Source organism: Musca domestica, unplaced genomic scaffold, assembly GCF_030504385.1.
Source record: "Musca domestica strain aabys unplaced genomic scaffold, Musca_domestica.polishedcontigs.V.1.1 31, whole genome shotgun sequence".
NCBI classification, from domain to species: Eukaryota; Metazoa; Arthropoda; class Insecta; order Diptera; family Muscidae; genus Musca; species Musca domestica.
This window is the reverse complement of record NW_026712309.1, coordinates 7,941,552-7,963,453: the sequence shown is the minus strand read 5'-3', so window position 1 is coordinate 7,963,453 and position 21,902 is coordinate 7,941,552. Positions and strand designations below refer to the sequence as shown.

The window sequence follows — 21,902 nt, the reverse complement described above, 5'->3', positions numbered from 1 at the left end:
TCTATTTTGATTTGCACATTTTATAATATTTTTTAGTCGAGAAAGGGATCAGGGAAGTGCCGGCCCTCAATATTTCGGTATATAAGAGTCATATCAAATAATGGAGTTAAATCCTTTGAGAACCTGAAACGCAAAATGCTAATTTGATTGGAATATGCAAAACAATGCACTGACAATTAAAACCGAAAAATCTTTCACAAAGAGCTCATGCTCATATATATGAGTGCTATAGTTAAAGGAGACCTTCAATATCAATCAATCATCGTAAGTTGTAAGTATATATCTTAAATACTACACCTGCATATCTATAACCCGATTTATATCTATAACCCAATCTTATTGAGCTGAAAGCCGACAGTTTTTAGTCAAGCAACGCATTATTTTTTTTTTAAACATAACAAATAACATTAGATTATTTTTTAAATGATTAATAATAATAATAATAATAATAATAATAATAATAATAATAATAATAATAATAATAATAATAATAATAATAATAATAATAATAATAATAATAATAATAATAATCAACCCAGTACAACATGTATCACATGCTTAAATATAACTACCAACTTACCTCCACCGTTCTGTTGACACAGATAGGGAAACCGCCAAATATTTCCCAAGCCGACTGAATAGCCAATAATGCTGAGGAAAAATTGCATTTTTCCCGACCATGCTGCCCGCTCTGGATCTCCAGGTATCTCAACGGAACTAACGGAGTTTCTCTGTGGGGCAGTTAAGACAATTGTAACACCATGCGAACCATCTCCACGTGCCCTCGTGTTGAGGGGTGCCATTTCGTGGCCATTACGGGGCGCATCGATTATTTTAGTAGCAGCCATCAACAGAGGGACAAATCAATACACTGTGCACTTCTGTTCTATTCACCTTCCCGAATGATATTCAACACAACACCTAAACGAAAATTAGTGCAGTTCACGAACTCTGTAAAGCAAAAAAACAATTTTGTTAATTAAAAATTATTGCTTTAAGCATCAATTAATAAATCATATACACGCTTTTAGATCGAAATTAACTATGTGGTCATGTGTAGGGCCTTCTATTCACAGGTCTGTATCACTCTTAAAATCGCAGCTGTTTGATCGATGGGGCGCAGACACCAATGAAAAACATTTTTTATGGTTCTAGTAATTTGCTATAAAACTTAGAATGGTTCAACGCGCATGAGTTCTCCATACACCTGTATATTTTAAGATTGAAACGATTTTTTGATTAAGACGAGATGAGAACAAATTTGCCAATTTTAAAAGTTTGTTTTTAAATTTATATTTTATACACTTCATCTAAGAAAACTTTCTTGGTACTACTATTGGTTGCTTAGTCCACGAATAACGTTTTATTTTTAATCAGTCTTTAAGGAAGATTAAACTGCTGAAATTTGTTGGAAAGCCTACGCAATAGCTTTTACATGGATTCTGTACAAAAACGGATGGATTCTGTACAAAAACATCATCACAATGACCGACGCTTGAGTTCTGGTTACCAACCGAAGGTGCACATTTTCAGCTGACCTCTGCTGGACAACGAATGTTTTCTCATCGGAGAAAACCAAATTCGGCAGTTCACCACTTTCGGCCACGCGAACCAACTCTTTAGTTCTCTGAGTCTATTTTCTTTCTGTTGCGGTGTAGTTCTTGCACTTTAAGGAATTTCAATGGCTTTACCCCGAGCTCATTTTTCAATACTTGCCTAATGGAATATTGCGATATGTTCAGATCACGAGCCATTTTCGGCCACTGCGACGTGGGTTTCGATCTGATGTTGCTGTTTTCTTAAATCCACTTCCTTGTCGTCAGGCTACGCTACCAGTACCACGGTAACGAGCGATGGTACGAGACACAAAAGAATTATTCACATTTAAATGCTGGAGTGCTCTAAAGATACACCAACCTACCTACACACCGGCAGCATTTGTCTCTAACTTCAAACGAACAATTCCAGATTCAAACATTCATGTCTAGCCACTGCTAACCACCTGTGATCCAAAATTCCAATGTTCAAAATTCTTTCTTTCTTTAAAAATTTTAAAAATGCCATGTCACTGCATTTTCAGTTCAAGTATTTCAAGTAGAATTATTTCACACTTAGGGTGGGAATACATATAGCGCTTATTTGGCTGGAATTAGTCATCGGCTGACTTCTTCGGAAATGAACAAAGGAGCTTAGGGCCAAAATCGAACTAAGTTAACCTAGAACTCCTTTATTCCTCTACGAAGAAGCCTGTCGATGACATAAGCCAGCCAATTAGGAGCTTTATGTATTTATTCCCACCTTTATTCTGGTCCGTCTGTCACTCACTCAGCACTAATGATACGTTTACCTTGAAGTATATTCAATATATCTATTGGATTAAACTTTGCAATTACGTTACAGTACGCAATGAAATGCTTGACATTTTCTCATTTCCAAGCATTTGCTGAAGTTTCCCACGTCTCTTTTATGAAGGAATTTTTATATAATTCTATGTTGAACTGGGCTTTTTGGAAGCATGTTACTGTATCGATGTATCAACAATCCAAGTGTTCATATTTCGAAGATGTTCATCAATCCTACTTCCATGCATTTAATTTGCTATTCTACCCGCTAGCTATACCGAAAATTAGTGATATTTTTGATGATTTGTTTAATCCTCATATAAAGTCACGTCTTTCCACCCGGGAATGGCAACTTTCGTTTTAAGTGAATTCAAATGTTAATTCACTTAATAAGACATTTACACAATTCAAAACAACCCGCATTAATGTCGGCAGATATGTGGCATGTCTGACAGCATGCCTTCGTCTAGTGATTACAGATCCGATAGTAGTAATATTGGTACACATCATTGTAATTTAAATTTCAACTTTGATCCCTTTTTGCATTTGTTGCGATTCGCTGCTCTGTCGTTTGCTTGTCCAAAGCAACGCCTACAAAAAGTTGCTGAATTCGTTTAAAGGTTTGTTTAGAAATGAAGATTAAAAGATTTGAAATGATGTCAGCAATGTGTAAAAAGTGGATGTTCCATGCGTCATTTTGCTTTTGATGTTACTTGTCGTAAAATATTTGCGGGTACTTGGAAGGACATAAATAGAAGTGGTTGTCCAATGTAATTAATAAATACAAGTTTTGGATTATATCGGTTCAGATTTAGATAATTGTCATAACTTACACAATTCTGAATCAATATCATTTATATTTATGATGGGTTCACGGCTATCTCGTCGTATGTCTCATTTTGCAAATTTTGCAATAGCAATCTGTGCATAACTTCACAGACAATTCCATTGAAAAATGTGGCTAACATCATCAAAATACCGAATATCGGGGGTACCGTTATATGGGGGCTATACGATATCGTGGACAGATATAGCCCATCTTCGAACTTGACCTGCCTACAGACAAAAGAGAGATCTGTGCAAAATTTTAGCGTGATTACAACAGACGGACAGCCGGACGGACAGGGCTAAATCGTCTTAGAATTTTACGCTGATCAAGAATATATATACTTTGTTGGGTCTAAAATGATTATTTCGATGAGTTACAAACGGAATGACGAACTTAATATACCCTCCATACTTTTTTTGGTGGAGGGTATAAAAAGAGGTATGATAACAGGATGGTCTGCTTTGACAAACATATAAATTATGATGGAATCTATGTCTGAGAAGAACGTTAGAGTGACCATCTCCCATCTGCCAAATAGCCTATGTCTCTTCTTGGATAACATGGAACTTCTGCATAGTAGTTGTTCAATTATCTCTACCTCTTATTCATCTTCACATATTCTACAGTAGTCAGGAACACTGTTGCCCGTTCTTAAGATCAGATATCTGATACTTCTTTATCTCCTCGAGATTGCCGCCAAATGTTTAATATATATTCTGTACAGCAATTAGTTGCTGATAATATTGACATAATTTGTTTTGGAATATATATCAAACTAGCTGGCCCGGTCCGCGTTGCCGGCCCGTACTTTTAGTCTTTAAAGCATAATAAATCACAGATCTGACTTATGTAGGCGGCACAATTTTGATTATAAGTAATGACGCCATTATAACTACTCCAATTTTGATTATAAGTAATGACTTGATTATGAGTAATGACTCCATGACTAAATATAAATTAATATTCATGGCAAAAATTATAATTACCGTCGGTTTTAGATATTTTGAAGAGCCTGATCTTATTTTTCAGCTATAGGCTTTAATTTGAGTGTTAAATACCTATATGATAAAGAACATCTATAATAGCCCCATGTGAAAATTCAGCTCAATTTTTGATATTGTAAAAAGCATTCAAATGAGCTATAATTTGAAATTTGTATTTCCAACGTTTAAAATCCCGTACTGCGTGGTATTCAGTTTTGTCCACCTCATACTTGAAGGCCGAATGTAGTCAGAATAGCCAAAAAATTACTCTTTTGCTCCGATTACCGGAAGATGGACATTAATTGTTTGTCATTTAAATTTTGCGGTGGAGATCCAATAAAGTTCCTTTATAATTTCGTATTTTTTTCATGTTTCTGCCACAATTTCCGACTGAATGAGTCCCAGATTGACATTTCGGAGTTTATTTCATATAGACGTACATCCCAAATCTACGTTCCCAACCAATATTCTCTTGGGGGTTACAAATTCAATAGAATACCAAATTTTCTTTTCTGACCACACATTGGTTGGGAAAGTGGACTTGGGGGTATACTAATGTGGGGACTATACTTAAATAAATTCATATGAGGATAATTATCTGTAAGATGATTTTCCACTCCAGGGTTTTTTACCCCAGGTAGCCTCAAGACTAAGATGCGCGCTTTTCCGAAAAATAAAAAATTATAAGAAGAGGTTTTCGTCCCCCTTAGAAACAAAGATGTCAAATAATTTTTTGCAAAGATGGTTTCTTCTTAAATTATCAACATAAGCTAAAATTAGTACGAAAAATATGGTTAAAATGTAGAATATACTTGAAATCGGGTTGTTCCGTTATCAGAGGTTATGATCCATATCATGACCTGGCAAAGCGATTAAAGGTATCTTGAATGTTTAGGTAGAATTTCTATTTTGCGTTCTTTATAGTCGGCGTTTGACTGATTGCAGTCCCAATGTATTTTGCATTTTGTGTTCTCATTTGACAATTTATTGAAAGAAGTAGGTCCACTTTTTGAAATTAGCCCCATAACGCTTCTTTAGTCATTTTTGTTTGTTTAAATGTGTTCGCATCTTCCAGCTGAAGCACGATATAGGTCCTGGAGTAGAAAGCATTTAACATCGTATTGCGCCCTCATTTCATTTTTAATACTATTCATTCAGAATTCAAACCAATAAAAAAATGTACACTTCAATATAGAAAAAAGAAAAAGAATCTTCAACTGGTTCGCTGATTTTTTTTGCAGCAAATTTTTAAAGGTCCTTACGAAATTTGTCGGTAGAATGTACTATTATTATGAAATTAGATTCCATTGGAAAATTGTCGATTTTTCTCGATTTTAGAATTTTCATATAAAGCGACAGCGAATAAAATTGTTATTAATAGATTTTATGTATTTATTCGGTATTACGAATAAATACATAAAATCTTTAAATAACAGTTTTATCCGTTGTGGCTTTATACTACCCAAAAAAACCTACACATCATATTAGAATTAAAAAAAAACACTACAAATGTACATTCGAAAATAGTAAGTCAAATTGGAAAAAAATATGCAATATAAAACATTACTATTGTACATTTTAAAAGTCGAAATGAAAATGTTCAAATTTCACATTTTTACGCGATTTTTTTGGATTTTATTCTTTTCTGCCAAGAGGCAATTCCGAATTTGTCTAAATCGTTAAAATCAGACCTGCGGTCTTTATGTTATAAGAGTAGTAACTAACACAACTTTCTTTTACATATAGAGAGATAGATTTAAAAGTAGGCGCGTTCCTCAGCCCCTAAATAAGTACTTAGGGTTGGATGGAAAGCCAACAGCATCTCGTGTAATAATTCTCAAACCGATATCTTCACTATTTTGGCAAATATAAAGATTTCAGATAAATCGTAATAGTGGGCGTAAAAGGAGGCGTGGTCAATATTTTTTTCTTCAAAAACCTAACTCGGGGTATGACGAACGTTTGTACCAAAAATTATGCAAATCGGTCCAGTCGTTTTCAACTGATTCCGTTACCAACAAACAACAATTGATTTTTATATATATAGAAGAAGAAGAAGAAGACTAAAGTTCAAATAGAGTTCAGTTGGCAGCAGGTGGGAATTGCTCGACGAAAAATTACACATTTATTATACCCTCCACCATTCTATGGAGGGTATATTAACTTCGTCATTCCGTTTGTAACTCCTCGAAATATTAAAAATAGAGCCTACAAATTATACATATTCGGGACCGTCCGTCTGTCTGTCCGTCTGTTTGTTGTAATCACGCTATCTTTCGAATGAATTGAGATAGAAGGCTATAATTTTGCATACATGTATAGTTTACCGGAAGGAAGGTTAAGTTATGGGCAATGTCGGTCCACTTTTTCGTATAGTCCCCATATAACGGTACCTCCCGATAGTCTGTATTTTGATGATTTCAACAAAATTATGCATCAGAATCGTTTCAAATTTTTTATTCGAAGTTCGTAATGGGAACTACAGCCAATGACAAAAAATTTTGAACGCTGGTTCAAGTCTTCGTATAGCTCCCATATAACTGTACCTCCCGATATTCGGTATCTTGATGATTTCAGCAACATTATTCACCGGAATCGTTCCAAATTTCGTACTGGAAGATTCTAATGGGTACAGTAACCTATGGCAAAAAATTTGGTGTACAGGTCCACGTCTTCGTATAGCCCCCATATAACGGTACCTCCCGGAATTCGGTATTTTCATGATTTTGGCGACATTATTTACGGAATTATTTCGAATTTTGTATTTAATGTTCGTAATGGGTACTACAGCCTACGACAAAAATGATTACACGCAGGTCCACTTGTTCGTATAGCCCCCATATAACGGTACCTCCCGATAGTCGGTATTTTGACGAATTCAGCAACATTATTCACCGGACTACAACTTATGGCAAAACATTTCATATGCAGGTCCACGTCTTCGTATAGCCCCCATATAACGGTTTTTATTTAAGTGGTAGTTTCGGATTTTTTTTTCTTTTTTTTTTTTTTTTGTTTTGAAAATTTTCAAGTTCCTTCGAAATGGTGGATTAATTTAATTAATTGTTTTTTATTTGCTATGGTTAATTTTTGAGCACGCAATAGGATGGACCTACCGATTTGGCTATTATTTAATTTTGCTGTGGAATAGAGTCAAAAAGATCGGCTGTTTCAAGCACAAGTCGTTTCTCTTCTATTTATATTTCATTAACATTGCTAAGAATATAATATCAAAATTCAAATTTTGAATTCGTTTCAAGGTTTCAATTTAAATTTTAGGGTTTATTAAAAGACTTTAAGATCGAGTTAAGACCGGGTGCGTGCGGACATATTTTCAAATCTTTGCATTCGTTGTAGAGGAGGAAGATCGAGTTCGGTCAGTCGCAGTCGATGAAACTCCTCACTGAAGTAATATGGTCGATGCGACTTCGAATATGGCAAAACCGATTTGGGGCTGGAAAAGCGGTTGCCTTGCGCTTCTAAAATTCTAGAGAGCATGATTTATTGATTATTCTCTCGCTTTTAAAATGTGCTCAATAAAGAGGGTAACAAAAATAGTGTAGTTAAAATAGTTAAAAAGCGGTGCACTTCTTCTTAAATATCACTCTAATTAATATACGTATCAATCTAATATACAAATGGCCGGTGATTGCGAAAGGGAAACGCCATTGATCAAAGTTTTGATATTTAGTTAAATACAATTTGGATTAACATATTTGGATATTTTTTCATATTTACTTACCCGTATCGAGATGCGGAAACGGGACCACAAACTAATTTATTTTGTACATTAATGTTTAAAAATGGAAAGAAGAAGCCTCGTTCTGCGTAGCAGGTCAATCCCTTTCACACGACCATGACAATAGTCATTGGTAGGTAGGAACATAGGTATGAATAGCCATACCTAACGGAGGCTCGTCAATGCTGACGTAGTTGCTATGTACGGGTGAACTTATTCACAAATAAATAGTAAATATATACATTAATGTATACGTGTGCATGTCTGTATGTAACACACACACACACACACACACACACACACACAGTTTGAACAAATCCATTTTTAGAAATTAAGACGTAGAAGAATACAATGTATAAAAAGGGAACGACAACATCTCCAAATCCTTTCAAATTTTGCCAACATATCCTTGAGCAAATAGAATAACATTTTAAAAAGAGAGAGAGAAAATAGAGCTTTCGCTCACATGTTCCAGGTCTCAATGACGGCATTAAGTAATCGAGTTGAATGGAATGGAGACATAGCGAAACCAAACAAGAAACGCGAGAACAATGAAACAAACTCTATGTTTTTTGTACACGCTGTTTCGAGCTTAAGAGTACGCTACGACAATAGATGGAAGGGTCTAACGTGAATGCCAACATAAAATACCACTCCAATTTTTAATGTCTTATTTAACTCGAACAAATAGAAATTTAGAAGAAAACACATTTAGAATAATACTTTTATACCCTCAGCCATTCTTTGGAGGTTAGATAAATATTGTTATTCTGTTTGTAACTCCTTATGTTAGAGCCTACAAAGTTAATCACACTGTCTATCGAAAGAATTGAAATAGTAAGCTACAATTTGGCATACGTGTGTAGGCAGTAGACAGGTTAAGTTCATAAATGAGCCATGTCGTCCACGTTTTCATACAGCTCCCATATAACGGGACGTCCAAATATTCGGTATGTTGACGATTTTAGCTACATTTTTTACCGGAATGGTTTCAAATTTCGAATTTGTGTTTGTAATGAGAACAATATCATATGACAGAAAATTGTCTGTGCGGTCCACGTCTTCTGTTAGCCCCCATATAACTGCACCGACAGATTTAAGGTTTTTTGACTGCTTTAGTCACAATTTTAATCCAAATTTGCTGTAAATTATTCCCATTATGTAAGAAACGTCCATGCATAAAACTGTCAATATAGGTCAAGTTTTGATATAGTCCCCACATAACGGTACCTCCTTTTATTCGGTATTTTGATGATTTCAGCGACATTATCCACCGGAATTGTTTCAAATTTCGTATTGTTAGTTCCTGCAGGTCCTCAGCTTTTTATAGCCTCATCGTGGGTAAATGTGGCTAAGATTATCAATGCCGAATATCCGTGGGAACCGTTATATGTGTGCTATAGGAAAAATCGGACCTAGATATTCAATGTTCTGCCACCAGAGCTGGAATCCATTACGAACTAAAAATATCAGTTTTTAGACAAAATGTCGAATATTGGGAGGTACCCTTGGATGGGGGCTATACCAAAACGTGGACTGATTTACCTCATTTTCAATTCCAACCATCTGCGACAGACAGACGGACATCGTTGAATGAACTTAGAAGTATATCCTGATTATGAATAATCTGAACCGATTTACACCAAATTCCCTGACACCTTCCATATTTCATTGAACCGATTTATAATTAATTTGTCAAATTTATTACTGTAACCTAATTTCCCCACACATTCTGAATTTCATTGAAATCGGACATACGTATCATGTTTTGTGTATCAAAAAAAAAAAAAAAACGAAATCGGTCGCTATATCCAAATCTGAGCCGATTTCAATACAACTTGGCAAATTAATGTTCGTTTTAAATTCCGTTCCACATTCCAAATTTCTTTGAAATTAGAGGTACACAGCGTATTTGGTGCATCAAATACATGAAATCGGCCGAAAATATATATGAGAGCTATATATCCAAATCTGAATCGATTTTAATATAATTTTGCAAGCACATTTTTTAGTATACTTGGAAATTTTCGGGAAAATCTGTGCCGCGGGTTTCGAGTCCATAAATCACAAACAAACATACAAACATTTTCCTCTTTTATAGATATAGACTTGTTCTTCTGAAGCAAAGTCGTCTTCAACATTAATATCAGTCTCAGCGTCAAACCAAAAACACACCATCGTTTTAGAATCCCCTTTTTTATACCCTCCACCATACATAGTATGGAGGGTATATTAAGTTCGTCATTCCGTTTGTAACTTATCGAAATAATCATTTTAGACCCAACAAAGTATATATATTCTTGCGTAGCCCTTTCCTTCCGATATTCCGTATTTTCATGATTTTAGCCACAATTTTCAAAGGAATTGTCTGAAATTCCACACAAAGAGTTCCTTGTGAGCACTTTGCCCCCCGAAAGGGAATTGTCTATACAGGTCCACAATATCGTATACCTCCATATAATGGTATTATCACCCCCCCATATTTCGGATTTTGTATGATTTTTGCCATATTTTCCAATGGAATTATCTGAAAATCCACACAAGGGGTTCCTTGTGAGTACTTTATCCCTTGGAAGATAATTATCTATATAGGTCCACGATATCACATAGCCCCATATAACGGTACCCACCCGATATTCGGTATTTTGATGATTTTAGTCACATTTTTCAAAGGAATTCTACACAAGGAGTCTTTTGTAAGTACTTTAGCCCCAGAAATAGATTTGTCTGCACCTTCTGATATTAGTTATTTAAAAGCTTTTAACAGAATTTTTAATGGATTTTATTTTATTTTTGAAAATTTCCTAATTCGTTCCAAATTTTGGAGGGTATTTAAAGTTCGGCCCGGTCGAACTTACTGCTTTTTTACTTGTTTTCTATATCATAGGCTTTTAACAGTGGCACAAATGTCCTGAGTAGTCATCAACACCGTCTCGCTTACTTGCTCATTCAGTAAACTACCCTTATTTTGTTTTGTGTTTTGTTCGTTATATCGAGTACAAATGTTTTCACAGTTTTCGTATTAACAGGTAGTCAATATAAAATTTTTAGAAATTCATTAAGTCACGAAGTAGTTACACCAAAGGTTCGTTAAATCGGAAATTTACTGTATATTCGGTACTTCAATTGAGATGGTGTTCTATTCAATATAAAGATACAACTTCAGTTAATACCAATCGCCGATAATTGTTGTAATGTTTTTAAGTATTTTTGTACCAACCGACAACCCAAAAGGAAGTTACTGAATTTGGGGTTTATAAGACGTGGGCCTTCATGGGCATTGTTGTCATAAGCCATTACCATTTTCAAATTCGAAACATGAAATAAACGATGAATAATGTAGCTAAAATCATCAAAACACCGAACATAGATAGGTACGGTTACATCGGAGCTATACGAAGACATGGACTTGCATAAACAATTTTCTGTTACATCCTGTAGCATCCATTACGAACTTCAAATACGACATCTCAAACAATTTCGGTGAGTATTGTACCTTAAATCGTCAAAATACCGAATATAGAGAGACAGTTATATGTGGGACCTATACAAAGTCCTGGACCTGCATAGACAACTTTCTGTCATAGGCTGTAGTATCCATTGCGAACTTCAAATACCAAATTTGAAACAATTTCGGTGAATAATGCGCTAAAATCATCAAAATACCGAATATCGGGAGGTACCGTTAAATGGGGGCTACACGAAGACGTGGACCTGCACAGACAATTTTCTGTCTTAGGCTGTAATATCCCTTTGGAACTTCAAATACCAACAATTCCGGTGAATAATGTCGCTAAAATCATTAAAATATCGAATATCGGGAGGTACCGTTATATGGGGGCTATACGAAGACGTGGACCTGCACAGTCAATTTTCTGTCTTAGTCTATACTATCCTTTGGAACCTCAAATATTAAATTTGAAACAATTCCGGTGAAAAATGTCGCTAAAATCATCAAAATACAGTTATATACATGTCCACGAGACGTGGACATTCACAGACAATTTTCTGTCATAGGCTGAAGTATGAATTACGAATTTCAAATACCAAATTTGAAACAATTCCGGTGAATAATGTCGCTAAACTCATTAAAATATCGAATATCGGGAGGTACCGTTATATGGGGGATATACGAAGACGTGGACCTGCACAGTCAATTTTCTGTCTTAGTCTGTACTATCCTTTGGAACCTCAAATATTAAATTTGAAACAATTCCGGTGAAAAATGTCGCTAAAATCATCAAAATACAGTTATATACATGTCCACGAAGACGTGGACATTCACAGACAATTTTCTGTCATAGGCTGAAGTATGAATTACGAATTTCAAATACCAAATTTGAAACAATTCCGGTGAATAATGTCTCTAAAATCATCAAAATACCGAATATCGGGAGGTACCGTTGTATGGAGGCTATATGAAAACGTGGGCCTACATGGCCCATTTAAAAACTTAACCTGCCTACTGGCAAAGTAAACATGTTTGCGAAATTTTAACCTTCTATCTCGATTCGTTCGAAAGATAGCGTGATTACAACAAACAGACGGCCCGAAAGACAGACAGACAGACGGACAGACAGATGGACATCGCTAAATCGACATAGAATTTTACGCTGATCAAGGAAATATATACATTGTTGAGTCTTTCGAGGAGTTACAAAAGGAATGACAAAGTTAATATACCCTCCATAGTATGGTGGAGGGTATAAAAAGTTATCGATCAACATTCGATAAAATCTAGTAGGAAAACAGCTGTTTCAAGCAATGAATGAGTGTAAATGTGTAAATTTTTGAGAAAATAGAATTAACATTGCAATTTTTGTAGTGAAAAGTTATTAATTATTCCAATTGAACAAATTAATTATTATACACTCCATCATGGATAGAGATTTTGAAATTCGCGTGCACGGCTTGGGAGCGTCCGAATACAAAATCGAGAAGACAAACATAATACAATGCGATGAAGTTTTAATGTAAATCAATCCTTAATGTCCTTGACCGTGGCACAGAGACTAGCGTGTTTGATTACAAATCGGATCACTACCAGTTCAATATCTGCATCAGACAAATGTCAAGAATAGCGCAAGTTCAACCTCCATGATCCTTAATCAGGAAATAAAAACAAAAATTATGTGTGGTCAAATTAATGACAGATTCAACGCTTCTGTTCTGACGCTTGGTATTTGTTTGGTAAGAATATACTTCCAATAACATGCCCATGTTAAAATAAGAGGATAGTATGCCGGTTTTAGGTTCATAATTTGGTAGAGAAAAATTTAGCTTCTTAATAAATACACATTTCACATTTAAGGCCCTATTGTTATCATATCATTAAAAATTCATATTTTAAAAAGGTCACCCAGATGTAAATTTGGACTCTATGGTCTTTGAGTATAATAACTACACAATATTACATTTATTAATCTATATTCAATAGCTGGAGATATCCACGTTCATACATACGTTACGAATCATTTATGCTTGTGTAAATCGCAAATATTTTGTTTTTGTTTTTTTTTTTTTGCCCATCTCCTCCCTACATACACACTCCATCCTGAGACATATTTTTTGTTTTGTTCTATTTGCGAACTTTTATTCGATTACACAACCACTTTGGTGAGACGGTATTCGCTTACGTAAAGCGCAAAAAGTAAATAAACAACACATATCAGCCAGGCTCTGCAAGTAGTGAGCAAGAGGGCCGGTGAGGCTTTTACCCTTACAAAGCCAAAGTAAACACCAGATGTTAATGAGGTTTGATTTCAATGTTTTATCAGCATTTGATTCATTTTTGTTACAATATCTCGACTTATGCCGTCTAAAAAGCGCCATGCAGTTATACAGTCGAGTGCAGTTATGACGCAACTAAAATATTTGTGCCTTAAACAAGGATAAATATTAACACATTTTAAAAAAGCAAGTAAGCAAAGGCTATACAGTGGTTTCTATTTACCTGCATCAACATTAGCTGCGCATTGGCCTTTGCAGACCAAAAAACTTTTTTATGCCATTTTTTTCTGAATCCCTTTATTTGAATTGTATTTAAGTGCCCAATCGATAGCTGCACATTGGACATTCCTGCCTCGAAAAATTGGTAATTTTTTTTAATTTGGTTACAAAAGTTGTATTTATCTGCACAAGAAAATTTTTTGCAAACTCAAAGAAGACACTAAAAACTACTACTTCGTTTTTGTTTTTGTATTCGCAAAAACAATAACAACACAAGAAAAGAGCATGCATTAAAAACATATTCTCGCTTCCTCTCCCACACTAAAAGATGGTTATGCCATAGACAAATTAGGTATAGACTAAAAAGTTGTCTCATTTGTTATCTCTGAAAAAAGTGCTTCAATAGATGTCGTTCATGCTGTGAGAGAGGTTCAGTAGACTCACTCAATTCTCTCAAAATACAAAATATTAAATATTTTTATGATTCTTTATTATTTATCAACTAAAAACGAAACGTCGACGTTGTTTACTTTTACATTATCCAAATATGTCGTGAAATATAAAAACATATAACTTAAATAGCAGAAAAATGAATAAATTGTTTTCGAAGTCGAGTGACTTCACTAGCCCTGAGTGACTTGACTGGCCCAAGATCAACAATAGTGACATCTGCCGGAAGAGAAAATTTTAAAACTTTTTAGTCTATACCTTTATTTGTCTATGGTTATGCTGGATAAAACACCACTGATGCTCAAATACATATGTTGTGAATTTGTCTCTCTGAGTTTGTCTATCCATTGCTTAACTACTTTTGATGAGCTAAAAGAGAACACTCTTTTGTTTGAAGTTTCGATGACGCTAATGGTGAGCATTGCTTGCCTAGACAATTCATGAGAATTATGAATTACTTATTTTATGTTAAATTATTGTGTTTAATATAATTAAACCACTTAAACTTTAAAAGATTCCCCATTGATTTTGGCTGGCTATTACACGTACGTAAGTAAAATAAAGATTGCTGCTTTGTTGTGCACGAATAGAAAATTAAAGATACCTGCACTTTTTGTGCACGTAAGTAAAATTAAAGATACCTGCTTCATTGTGCAGATAAATGCAATGAAGCTACCTGCATTTGGGCATTGCTGCACAAGATGTCGTGCAATTTTTGATTGTGCAGGTAAGCAAAAAATACTGTAGTCGTGCAGGGCCGTCCATGTGATAACCCACAACGCTACAATATGTTGGAACCCCTTATGTCCAAATTAATTTCGATTTTGAAACGAGTAAAAAAGCTGTAAGTTTGGCCGGGCCAATCTTTGAATACCCTCCACCAATTGGAACGATTTTGGCAATTTTCAAAAGCTGTAAGTTCGGCCGGGCCGATCTTTGAATACCCTCCACCAATTGGAACGATTTTGGCAATTTTCAAAAAAATAAAATCCGGTAAATATTATGTTGAAATCTTAAAAATACTGAATGTAGCCGTTATATATTAGGGCCTATACGATGACGTGAACCTGCATAGGCAACTTTTGTCATAAACCATTACAATTCTCAAATGCGAAACTTGAATAAAAAATTTGGTGAATAATGTAACTAGAATCATCATAATACCAAATGTGGGGAGGTACCGTTATATTGGGGCTATACGAAAACGTGGACCTGCACAGAAAATTTTCTGTCATAGACTATAGTATTCATTACGAATTTCAAACGCCAAATTTGTAACAATTCCGGTGAATAATGTCTCTAAAACCATCAAAGTACCGAATATCGGAAGGTACGGTTATATGGGGGCTATACGAAGACAATTTTCTGTCATATGCTGTAGTACCTTTTACGAACTTCAAATACCAAATTTGAAACATTTCCGGTGAATAATGTCGCCTAATTCATGACCGATTTTCAATACCAAAAGCTCTGCAGACACATCGTTCGGAAGCTAGAGTGATTTCCACAGACGGGTGGACAAATCGACATAGAATTCTATGCTGATCAAGAATATATGTACTATAGTGGAAGGTATAAAAATGTCCTAGAGCCCTGCCCAGGTGCACTCCATTCGAAAAAAATCACGAAAGTCATGGTCCATTTTACAGCTAAATATAATCCAATGGTCATCCAAAATGCTCGACTTCTTCCCTGTAACTAAGTCTTCCTCATGTAGAGCGAGTACACAAACAGTAAAGTGTTCTTTTTGAACCCCTAAATTTACATATCCATAACAGTAGGCTTTAATTCTGACCCCAACGCTAGGATCGGACGATAATTGCGGCCAGTATATAATACCTTCAACAAATAGTGTTTGGGGGTGTAGAAAAACTTTGGAAAATGTACAATTCAAAATTGTAAGTCAAATTGAAAGAAATCACATGTGAATTGAAAAAATTAACAAAAAATATTCACTGTTTTATTGGCACATTTATAAGCGATTTTCTTAGAATTGATGAGAATTGTGAAAATAAGTCCAGCGGTTCTTGACTTATGTGCGGTCTAACTAACATCCCCTGCTTTGATATATGAGATTGTATATACTTTGCTCTATATGCGATAAAGGACAGAAGTGACATTTTCTTGTATTCGTGAATTCGCCAGGATTAAAAACATTCACGGTTTAGTGGAAATTTTCGTATTTTTTACAAAAAAGTTATGGTCTATTTTACCCGCTAAATATGATCCGAAATTGGTATGCTTCTGCCCAGTCCTAAACTCTAACTCCATTTAAAATTCCATCCGCCGATTGGTCTATAATTGTGGCCTGTTGATCATTAGAATTCTTGGTTTCTTGGTTTGAAAAATATGGAATAAGAATAGAAGGTAACAACGGGTGCTGCTTACAACAATTTGAAACAACAACCACATGGAAATTTATAGGTAGCGCTTCGAATAGTGCGAAGTTTACTAGACCCTCTCTTCTGTTTTGTGTGTGAGAGCTTGTGATTTAATCTTGTTTGAAAAATTACTGTGCAGTCGAAATACTCGAAACAGAGTAAGTAAGTATTTATGTTTAGTAGCAAACTCCGTTTGATGGAGCTGTGGACTGAGAGAAAAAACAGAAGAACCAAGTGGCTTGTGGATTTCCTACAGATACCAAAAAAAGCAACACACTGCCAAATGCACAATATGGCGGCAATGTTCTTCAACTTGATTGGATTTGTTTTGTTTGTCGTTTTTTACAATTTTTTTTTAAACTGTGATGAATTTATAGAAAACCCTTTAATATTTCATTCAAAGAAGAATTGGCATTGTTTTTTAAATTTCAATTCAAAAATTTTAATTTATTCATATTCTCAACCGATTTGACAGTAACAAAATGTCGGCCATTGCTGGAATAAAAGTTCTCTTTTTAAATAGACCCAACATGGAGATAGCACTCGATTCAACGAGTTTTTAAGAATTTATGGTTTTGAATGATATTTACGATCGGTTAAGGAGCTAAGTTGTGTATGCAGAGTGGTAAAAAGATATGGGTGTGTTATTATTATTTTTTTAGTTGACACTTTTAAAGTACGATTATTTTCAATTCGTTAATACTGGGGAATGATTCTGTTTCAGAGCGAACTTCAATTTCTTTTTTTACTAGTTCTACCATTAAAAAGTACGGAATCTTTGCTAGGGCTGAAGACCTAAAAATATGTAAATTTGTACTTAGACCAACAATATCATTAATTGTACCTCCTGGAGGTTATACAAATAACACAACTACTTCAGCGCATCGAGTCACCTTACAATTGATTTCAAAGCGTACAAATTTGTATTTATATCATGGCCATACAATTGAAATCTATTTACAACTCTTGGCCGCACAAGCAGCCGACTTAACATACAAAAATATTCGGGCATCTGCATATGAATTAGCGTCTATATTCAATACCACGGTCAATATTTATTTCATAATTGTGTTTGGAAAATGAATTGGTATTTTGTCTGTTTTTCCATGGAGTAGATAATGCTAAAACACTTCCACTAAGTAAACAAACACTTTTGAGTAATTGCACATAATTTAGAATTTGAGAAATTTGAATTCCCACCACACAATAAAAATAGAAAACAAAAAACACCATGACCAATAAAAAATGAAAACGTAGCCCGTCTGATCGAAGATGAACACAAACGAACGCACTATGTAGCCTCTACACCACCACACTCTTATTTCGACCTATCTAATGCGGCTGCCTAATGACGGAACATATGATTTTGTTATGATATTTCCTTACTTTCAGTAACGCCCATGCTTTGGCCTGTCTAGTCTCAATCACTTCATGTTTTCGGATTGCGGATTATGATTTTTGATTTTTTTGCGTTTCTTTACACTATATAAATATAAAAAAAATGTACACACGTATATAGGCCATCTCAGCAAAAACAAAATGGAATTACCTAAATATAAGGCAATTTTTCGCTGTTGGATTTTAAAGCAGTCCCTACAATATAGCGATTGTAGTAGTCTGTTTTCATAACCTCCACCACTGCAATCAACTTCAGACTGATGTCATTGCTAAGCCACTCGTCCGGCAGCTGTTAAAATTATTCCACTGACAGCTCATTATATTGTTTACAAGCGTACAAAAGCATTTTGGTGAGGATTTTCCAGAAAAAAAAAAAAGATATTCGTGATGGAATTCAAGCGTGATAGTATGATTTGTTTATATTTGGTTGGAAAACCACAAGTGACTATCGATAGAGCACTCCAGGATTTAAATGTGAATAAAACTTTTGTGTCTCGTACCATCGCTCGTTACCGTGATACTGATAGCGTAGCCCGACGTCAAGGAAATGGACGGAAGAAAACAGCAACATCAGCAGAAATGGTTCGAAAAATAAAGAAGCGACTTGATCGAAACGCGCGTCGCAGTGCCCGAAAAATGGTTCGTGAGCTGAACATATCGCAATATTCCATTCGGCAAATATTGAAAAATTAGCTCGGGATTAGGCCATTGAAATTCCAAAAAGTGCAAAAACTTACACCGCAACGGAAAGAAAATAGAATCAAAAGAGCTAAAGAGTTGCTTCGCTTGGCCAAAAGTGGTGAACAGCCGAATTTGGTTTTCTAATGTGAGAAAAAAATTCGTTGTCCAACAAGACTCAGCACGCACCACCTAATAATGGTTACAAAATGAGGGTCCTCGCTTAATTTCCAGCGCACAATGGCCACCAAACTCTCCGGATACCAATCCGTTGGGCTATTGTGTCTGGAGTATTTTGGAAAGCAAGGTTGGCACTAAAAAATACCAAAGTGTTGATCACGTCAAGCAAGCGCTCCGGGAATGTGCCAAAATACTGCAGAGCAACATTCGGGCAGCGTGTGACGGTTTCATTGGCCGTTTGAAGGCCATAATTCGTACCAAAGGTGACCAATTCGAACAAATATAAAATTATTCTAAAATGTTATGCTTTTTCCGACATTTTTTGCATTCATTCAATAAAATGTAAAAATGACACATAAATTCAATCAACAACTATTCTCAACACTGCTCAGTACACATTATATGGGTACTAGGACATTCGGGGGTTAAAGGTAACCATATAGCGAACTCTCTCGCCAAAACAGGCATTGAATTAATATCCAGAAGGTATATGCCTATGAATTCATATAGTTCATCTGACTTTTGTTTTTTTATTCAAGCTTTTCGTCGTTCTGGATATTTGCTAAAATATTCTCCTCTTTTTCATTAACACACACTACTCGTTCTCGTGTTAATTCCTATTATTTTTGTTTATACATATACCAACAACCAAACTAATTCAGGTTTTTTTGCTTTATAGTCCTCGGCTTTAGCGTTATGTACATTCGTTGTACAAGTAGATATGAAGAGCTAAAATAGTGTCGCTTTCATGCGATTAAGCCAGATTTGAAAAACAGAAGTGTTGGGAAAACAATTTCGTTCATGAGTACGTTCTGTCAATGTGATGAAATGGCTAAAGATATTTATTATAAGCTTAAGCTAATGTGTCTATCGTACCGGTTTTCCTTTGAAAAGTAAGCAAATACATATAAGGAATATTTCTAAATTCTTTTCAAAATGTGTAAGAGATTCATTCACTTTCAGCCGTGTGGCTAAAACGTAATTAGATACTACGTATCTTTGGATGAAATCTGTTTGGTCGAAATTTGGCACATGCTGATTTTATGTCCATCTGCTACGAACAGTAATTTTTTTGAAAATCCATAAATAAATTGAGCGGAGCCACTGATTCCACATAGGAATATTCCGCATAGCAATACAAGCAAAGTAATGTTAAAATTAATACTAAGTAGGCCATTTCTACAGACTAATTCTTTTTTTCTTTAACAGCGTTTCCGAAATTTTATGTAATGGTGTAGATTGTACGACTTAATTGTTTCTGTTACCATTTACGTGTCGACAAGATTTACCACAATTTAGACGAAATATTTTTAATTTTGTTGTTGCAAAGTCGTCGGGCTTATTAGTGGAGAACGATGGTAATGTTTACCAGGGGGTAAGGCAGGGAATACCTAGGTTTCGGAAAGAGCCTCCAATCCTCATCAGTTCCCATGTTTTTTGTCTGGGATTACATAAAACTAGAATTCTTTTGGAAAATCTTCTAAATCTTACAACCGCACTTATAAACATTTTCATCTTTCTCCCTATGTTCCATATGGTGGCGTATGAATTTGTGACCATTCGGTTTGCACTAGAATAAAGAAAACAGAGTAATGTTTAACTGGCTGAATATTTTATTCTATCCACCATCAGAAAAAGTATGCAGTCGAACAGTTCTCTTTTTTAATATCTTTGCGCAATAGTAGGAAAGGTGGGAAATGTGCCTAGAACCCTCAGAACACCAATAACTTAGATCAAGCGTTATACAGGAGATGAAGAATCTGGCCCAACATTGAGAATTTTTATTATTACAAAGTTAATTTATTCAGATTCAAAATTTTGTATAGTTTTTGCAATAAAAAATAAAGTTTTAATAACTTTTTATTAAATTTCAAAAATTTGTAATTTTATTAAAACAATGCTTTTTTGCCATTAGTCGGCACCACTTGCCAATTGTCGGTATGGCATTTTCCAACAGTCGGCATACCAATTTTTTGTAAGAATAATTCATAATAATAATAATAAATTAATTCTTTAAAATATAATATTTTTGTTTAGTTAAACTGATTCGACGTCTTTATTGTACTTTTCTTAAGAATATGAATTGTTGAGGACCTTCACAGACAAAAATTTGATTTTTATTAGAATAATTCATATTTTCTTCGCGAAATTGTGCACAAAGACAACATATTTGAAGTAAACAAAATACATTTAGTTATAATAGTTTCATTTATTTGGGCTTAAAAATAAAAAGTGCCAACTATTGGGACGTGCCGAACTTAGGCACACTTACCCTATATAAAATATATTACCATTACTTCCAGTAGAGAATTCAACTAGGGACTTCGAAACACACTTAAATCAGGAGATGCTGATATACGGTAGTTACACTAAACATATAGTGGGCCTACATTGGAAACTTTTGGCTCGCAATGTCAACGTACAACTAAGAGACTAAAACCCTCAAAGCAAAAGGAGCCAATGCATGAAAATAATGTACCAATAAAGAGCCAATACGATTTAAAATGGGGCTATACGATACACGGACCTATATGGTCCATCATACTGGGAATTCAGACTACAAATATACGCAATTTGATTGAAACCACCAAAAAATCTTGAAATTAAGTTGGGTGATGTAAATCATGTTCTAAATCAAGAGGAAAATAATAAAAATTATTTTTATTTAAGCATAATTATGTAACTATGCCATCTTCAAAATTAAACGCTAACCTTTTCAAATTGGCTCTAATATTAACATAAACATTTTCCACTTCTATATAACTTTTTGAGGAAGAATAAATAAAAAAATTGAATTAAAGACAAAATCATAATTTTATTGCAACTGCATTATACGGTTGAGATGAAAAAACTGCAACCAATCTCAGACTGCTGTCATTTCTAAGCCACTCGTCCGGCAGTGGCAACTCATTATATTGTTTACAAGCGTACAAAAGCATTTTGGTGAAAATTTTCCAGAAACAAAAAGTTATT

At 34.8% G+C, this 21,902-nt stretch overlaps 2 protein-coding genes across 4 annotated transcripts in view; one reads left to right on the top strand and one right to left on the bottom strand.

The window, feature by feature from the left end:
- LOC101890659 (E3 ubiquitin-protein ligase RNF25) overlaps positions 1 to 21,902 on the top strand; it is a 99,874-nt gene that overhangs the window by 41,713 nt on the left and 36,259 nt on the right. The gene's annotated exons all lie outside the window — the stretch shown is intronic.
- LOC101890430 (sodium-dependent neutral amino acid transporter B(0)AT3) overlaps positions 1 to 21,902 on the bottom strand; it is a 73,108-nt gene that overhangs the window by 42,357 nt on the left and 8,849 nt on the right. For 2 of the 3 annotated variants that reach the window (XR_225585.4, XM_005183551.4), the window contains exon 2: positions 581 to 951. Coding sequence is in view for 2 of the 3 variants with exons in the window: in XM_005183551.4 (XP_005183608.1) it covers positions 581 to 848 (268 nt within the window). In the remaining variant the exon portion in view is untranslated. Of the gene's footprint in view, positions 1 to 580; positions 952 to 7,896; positions 7,913 to 21,902 lie in introns of those variants that run through there. The other variant, XM_020036769.2, reaches the window with a different exon arrangement.